We start from the raw sequence: 6,459 nt of genomic DNA on the forward strand, positions 1-6,459 counted from the left end.
TGCATAAATGTATTAAAGCCGCCACATCAGCTTACAGTTTAGACTCGCCCCGACAGATATTGACATGAAGAATTCATTGTGATGCTGGAGTCATTTGCAGACTCTGCCCAGCAGCTCTAATTCCCTCATTTTCTTGGGCTTTGAGACTCGCCGTCTATGAACTGCCTCAAATGAAAAGGAAAAAAAAACCTTCAGAAACCTCTAGCAAAGCTGTGCAGCTTCATTTTCTCTTGTGCCGCTGCCTGAGGGCATGCTTGATGTCTGCTGGGGTGGGATCTCCTTCAGGCTGCTGCCTTTGATTAGGCAGAAGATGGAAGAGTTCAGAAATTCTGCAGCCCGTTTGGAGTCTGGGTTAAAAAAAGAGAAAAAAAAAACATGTGGAATGGAACCAGAGCTGTAATGTGTGCACATTACCCGACTTGAGTTCATAATATGTGGATAGCTTTTGGATGAAACACTTCAGCAGCTTTCTAAAGGTTACTAAAACTCCCAAACTCCCACATGAAGAATGTTTCCTCTTTTACTCTTTTTTTTTTTTTCCAGCTGCTAATCAAATGCCAAACTGGTCACCAACCAGAACTCCTCTTATACAGGAAGTCTGTGCCTTTAAAAAGAAAAAAAGCATCAGTGTTTATGTTGATTATTGGGGTCATCCATCTGTACAGCTCCCAATGATGAGGACTCTCATTATGGCTGCTAATAAACCAAAGTGCAGAGTGATAAACGGCGGCGGAGCGCCTTCCAGCTGAAGCATTCATTCATTAAATGTCACCATAAACATGGATTAAATAGCTGACTTCCACACCAACTTTTGTGATGACGGATCCTTTTTTACACCTATATGAACTTAACATCACAGCAGTAACTATAAAAGTTCCTCATAATTGTGCTCTGGTATATCCTCTCTTCCATATCGCTGCATCAGGCTCAAAAATAACACTTTTTAAAGGAAATCTGAAGGTTTTAGAGCAGGTCGTCTCCACAGGAGTCATCGTTCAGTCACACAGCTAAGAGTGAAGCTTGATTTTTCTACATGATTGTAGATGTGTGGGGATGTTGTAAGTTGCTAACAGAGCAGCCCAGATATCTCTGAGCTTCTGAAGCTGATGGGATGTTCTCCTAATATCAGTCGGGGCTTCTGAAAATCATAGATATGAAAAACATGGAGTGGTTTCACACGAGTTTTACCCTTTGTTCATTTTTCTTTACAAATCGACTGAGGTTTTATCCTAAAAATCAAATTATTTTACAGGATATTAATATAATTTTATTTGATCTGATAACCAAAACTGCTCCTTGAAGACAAGTTATGTTTAGGTTTCGTTCACCAATTGTCATCAAAGCGGACTGAAAGTTTTCATTTCATGCAGTTTCACAGACAGCCAGAAGTGTTAGACAAAACTGTTCCGAGACATTGGGTTTTTCCGTATTTTTCGGAGAATAAGTGGCATGGCTGAGTTGATCAAATCGATGAATCGATTTGAATCAATCTAAGCCTGATAGATTAATAATCCATTAAAGTCTGCTAGCAGCTAACATTTAATGGAATTTCCAATAGGATGGATAATGCTAACACTCGGTTGACTTTAGCAAACATTGCTGAACGTCTTTATAAACTCAAATGTATAATTTTTCCAAAATCTTTTAAGAAAATATTTTAAAATAACCATTTGTGGTCTAAGGCACCTCTTTTTTGCTTCTACTTTGCCAATTCTTCTTGAAAAAAGTGTAATGCTAAAGCACAAGCTCCCCCTAGTGGCCAAACTGAAACACCCTCCTAGAGAAGCAGAACAATGTTTACAATGTTAATGATCTGAACACTTTTGTAAGAGCTTCTCCTTTTGAGAAACCATGGAACACTGTATGATATTAATAATTTCAATAATAAGTTTGACAGTATATGAACTGTGTCAGATTAATATAACTAACTTTTATCAGGTTATTACAAAAATAACATCAACCACTGGAGGGCACTGTAGGTGCTACTTAAAATAACATAAAAGAAGACTTGGTGGACTTGGCTTAATTGTTCCCAAGTGAAACGGAGAATGAAGAATTCAATAGATTTAGTGGTTTGAAGTGATCTAAAGAGTTTAGTTGACTTGTTAGCATGTTCTTATGATTATCTTAATAATTGTTCATATTGCACTAATATACTAGATTCATCCTAAGTGTCATAAAGCTAAATGAGTATCATTGTGTTACGGTAGTGAAGTGTGTAGACAATTGTCCATTCTTGTTCCTGTATTTATTATATACATTTCTCCCAAAAGTGGGACTTTTTCTTCAACGCCACTTATAATCCGAAAAATAAGCGACTGTTTTCAGAGCAGAATTGCTGAAGTGTTTGTCCTCGTCTGTTCCAGGGCATCTGTGTAGTAAACAACTTCAAAGGAGTTCATGGCGCAGTGGCCAAACAGAAGACGGAGGAGTACCGGGGCCTCCCACTGATGACTTTCCCACGTGTAGAGAGCCCACTGGAGACGCTGAGCGCACAGGTAGCTGAAAAAACTTAACCCGCAGTCCAGCCACGGCTAATCTCCTCAATGAAAATTGCTATTTTTCTGGATTAATTGTCAGAAGTCCCTCTGGGTTTCTCCCATCAAATAATCATGTACCCTTTAAGAAATGAAAAGGTTTGGTTTGATGGAACTTTGTTTCTCGGACACGCCAGGCATGACGTTTGCTCTGCACTCCTCTTAAAAAGCACTAAAACCCTCACAGATCACTCCCCACACCTGCAGACAATGACCTTCATCTGTCTTCTCTTCCTCACCCCCTACCTTCTTCTTCTTCTTCTTCCCTTCCTCCATCGCTCCTCCATCCTGCATTTTCAGAACCACTCGGCGTCAATGACGGAGGTCACATGACTAAGGGGGCAGCACCGGGTCACGTTTGCGTCTCCACAGCACTTCCAGACACAATGACGAGGACGCATGGCACGTGGCGCGGGATGCTAACTAAAGATGCTCCTGATTTCTCAGTTTAAGTCGCCTGGAGGACAGAACTCTCCACGTTTGCTGTGGTTTTACTCTCTAGTTTGGCCCTCCGTACTCTAAATGTGCAGCCCAAATCCACGCAAACACAAAGCCAACTTCTTATAAGCACAGTTTTACTTTTCCACTCACGGAAAAACGTGGGGCGCTCTCCTCCTCCAGGATGTGCTGTTTTCTTAGTTCTAGAGGACGGTGTTTTTTGTACATTTTTGTATGAGCGAGTGCCGTAGCCTGTCCTGACCATGTAAAACCTGTGCACTTCCTGTCAGTCGACATCACATCCTGTCGGGTGAAATGCCTCGTCGATCACATCCATCCCACTCGAGTCTGAAAAAAAAAAAAGATTGTCGTTCCGTGGTGTTTGTCATTTGTACAGAAAAAGGACAAAAAAATCCCTTTTTTTTATTCTCTGTACATTTATTGACCATTATCGGGTCACATTTTTTAAGGATTTTTGTTAATCTGTATAATGATTATGATCCGTTTGGACCTGTTTGCCTGCTGTTTACCTGGATATGTTTTCATATCAGTGAAGGTGTTACGGGGAAATACTTCTCCTTCCTATGGAGGAAATGTGAGGAAGAGTCCAGGACGTCCTGTGAGTCAGAAAATGGGCTTTGGCGTTGCGTAATCAGATGTAAATAGTTGTGAAACGCTTTGGCCCCAATTTCCTGATTTATGCTGATGTTGATAAGAAACGTCTACAGATGCGAATAAAGATTGGAGATTCAATTCTGCAAAAACGGATGCAAAAACCAAGTCAAAGCTGTGTCTGAATTCCTTCCCTACATCTGTACTACTAAAAAACTATACAGTGTCATAGTGTCATTTTTTTAACAGCATCAAAATAAAGTGAAAACTAAATAAATATGAACATTTTACAAACACTGTTTATGAATTTTCTGTGTTCTAAAAATAAAAAAATTGGATGTTTTATAAAAAATTAGTTAAAATTGAATGAAGAAAAAATGTTCAACTGCAATGCATTATGGGGTATAACCATCGATCTAATGATCATAGATGTACACTTGTTTTGAGTAGTGAAGGAATTCGGACATAGAATTAAATTGGAATCTAAACTGGAACTTTCACTTTTCCTCCTGAAGCACCTTTTTTTCCTCTCAGACCCACCAGTGGATTGTGTTACAATGTTGTGACTCCATTTCCTATCGGAAGATACGCCCAGCATGAAGAGAAGAGTCAAGATGTTTTATAGATATTGGTCATTATTAATGTGATTATGACTGTCTTTTCCTTTTGAGAACAAAAGAAAGTGTTTCATCCGAAATGCTGCATATATGTTTAATTTTTTTTTTCTTTGTTGAAAAATTAAAATAGCCTGTAGCAAGAATGAGCTTTCCTGTTGAGTTTTTATTTCATTTAGAAGAGTTTTCACATGAAAAACGGACATTAAGTTACCTCAAAAAACCAGATGGACGTCTGATTTCATGCTTCATTATGTAAATACACAGCATTTCGTTGTCTAGACTCAATTCCTGGGTCACTTTTTGTTTCAGTTCCACATATTTGGGTGCGGTGTTCCACTGTTTGACAAAGGAATTGTGTTCTAAAACAAACCTCTTAAGGAACCCCTCTCTACATACTTTAAACACATTTTTCAGACAGACATGAGCATTTTCAGACTTTTCTCTCTTGTTAAATTCTCAAAGTTCAAACCTTCATAGAATAATGAGTCCAGTATTATAGAATGACAACAAATATCTGGTTGCAATCAAAGCAGTGCATATCATGTAAATCTTGCTCCAGACTTTTCCCTTTACAGATCTCTTCTGATATATTAAAGAATAGTGTTGTAATTTCAGACGGGCACAAATCGCAATTATTAATTTTTAAGCAGTTGGCACTTCCATGAATTCAATTAAAAAAGGACTGCATCCATACGTTACTAAATCCAAGTCCCTGATTGTTCCACCAGTCTTAATTTTAGTTTTACTTTCAACAGTTTTACTTTAAACATGTCGATGAAACGGCTGTTTGCTACATGGAGCCCCCAAAATCGCTTGTGGCAGTTTTGAACGTGGAAGCCCGAAATATTGATTTACACATAGGCTTTTCATAGGACGTGGCCGCTTGAGTGCATTGCAGAAGTGGATGTGACTGTAGCCTTAGAGATTCATTTTCCCCACAATTCGGTTGAATTGTGTAAAACATTGTTGGTTCTAAACTCAGAATTGTGGCATCCCTAATGTTTGCAATTTCCTCAAATAAAATAAATGTTAAATTGGTTACTGATTCAAACCTGGCGAGCTTTGATTTTCAGCTAATAATAATAAAAAAATCACTTTCTATGCCTCCAATTTCTTTTATTTTCTTAGTGAATGTAACTTTTCAATGCAGTTTAAACAACTCACATTGGAGATGAACGCTGAAGCAAAGTGAAGGTCGTTGATGGAGCTCACACAATCAAAACATATCAACTCTCCGCTTCCCTTTCACGCTTTTGTAACTCTTGATTTTCTGCAGCGTTTTAGAAGATAAATCTACAGTTTTTCACATGTGCCTACTGCTTCACTGTTGAAAAGAAAGACACAATGCATTTCGGGTAAAAACTAAAGAGGTATGTGTTTTTTTTTTTTGTTAATTTCCTTTTTTTTTACAGTAACCCGAGTATAATTAATTTTTTTGATGAAAATTTGCTTTACTTTAGGTGGTACAATCTATTGCAAAACTTTAAACTTTTCTGTTTCTGGGATAAAGTATTTCAAATGTTTTGGGCTAATTTCTTGCAGAAAAATCAGCAGATTTGAAACAAAACCCACACAAGTAAGTATTTTAGACTTAATTAGTCTTCATTCAGACAGAGTCATATCTTGTGTTGCAGCGATTCCTCCCTCACGCCACACGTGCTCCCTGGGAAAGTGATTAGAATGTGCAGGGATCTGCTAAATGCAACTTCTTATTGAATTCTGGCGCGTTGATTCATCCCGTTTCTGCTGTATCGACTTCAGTGATGTTTATGCCGCCGCTTAGCGAGGCAAACATGCACGGGGATACAAAGAAAGCTGACGGCTCAGGCTGTGCACTTTCTCTTTTGCTCCGTCAGGTATTCATTTCAGCTGTGACAGCCTGCGCTTACCCTGCAGATCCACTGGCTAAACAGATAGGAGCGGTGTGTGTGTGTGTGTGTGTGTGTGTGTGTGTGCAGTAGTTGAGCAGAACATGTTCAAAAACTACCTTCACAGGCTGTTCCTTCCTGTGCAAACTGTCCCTTTTGTGGGTGAGGAAGAGTGCTAGCTAAATATTTGTTTTTGAGCAGCGTGAGTTCAGATGACTGCAGGCTGTTTCATAACAATCTAATGAGATCTGTGGAGATAAATAATTGCAGGGGATTTTTTAATAATGAATGTAGAAAGGCAAAGCATAAATTCAAATTTTCTGGTTTTAGTCATTAATTTACCTTAACTGGTCTTCTACCATTGCATGCTTTTACTGACCTGTCAAA

The 6,459-nt window shown here is 38.7% G+C and overlaps 1 protein-coding gene across 1 annotated transcript in view; it reads left to right on the top strand.

Moving 5' to 3' along the window:
• plppr1 (phospholipid phosphatase related 1) overlaps window positions 1-4,347 on the top strand; it is a 45,412-nt gene extending 41,065 nt beyond the window's left edge. The window contains exons 7-8 of the mRNA XM_024299445.2: window positions 2,367-2,498; window positions 2,838-4,347. Coding sequence (XP_024155213.1) covers window positions 2,367-2,498; window positions 2,838-2,870 — 165 coding nt within the window. The 3' untranslated portion in view covers window positions 2,871-4,347. The remainder of the gene's footprint in view (window positions 1-2,366; window positions 2,499-2,837) is intronic.
• The last annotated feature ends 2,112 nt before the right edge of the window (window positions 4,348-6,459 follow it).

Source organism: Oryzias melastigma, linkage group LG12, assembly GCF_002922805.2.
Source record: "Oryzias melastigma strain HK-1 linkage group LG12, ASM292280v2, whole genome shotgun sequence".
NCBI classification, from domain to species: Eukaryota; Metazoa; Chordata; class Actinopteri; order Beloniformes; family Adrianichthyidae; genus Oryzias; species Oryzias melastigma.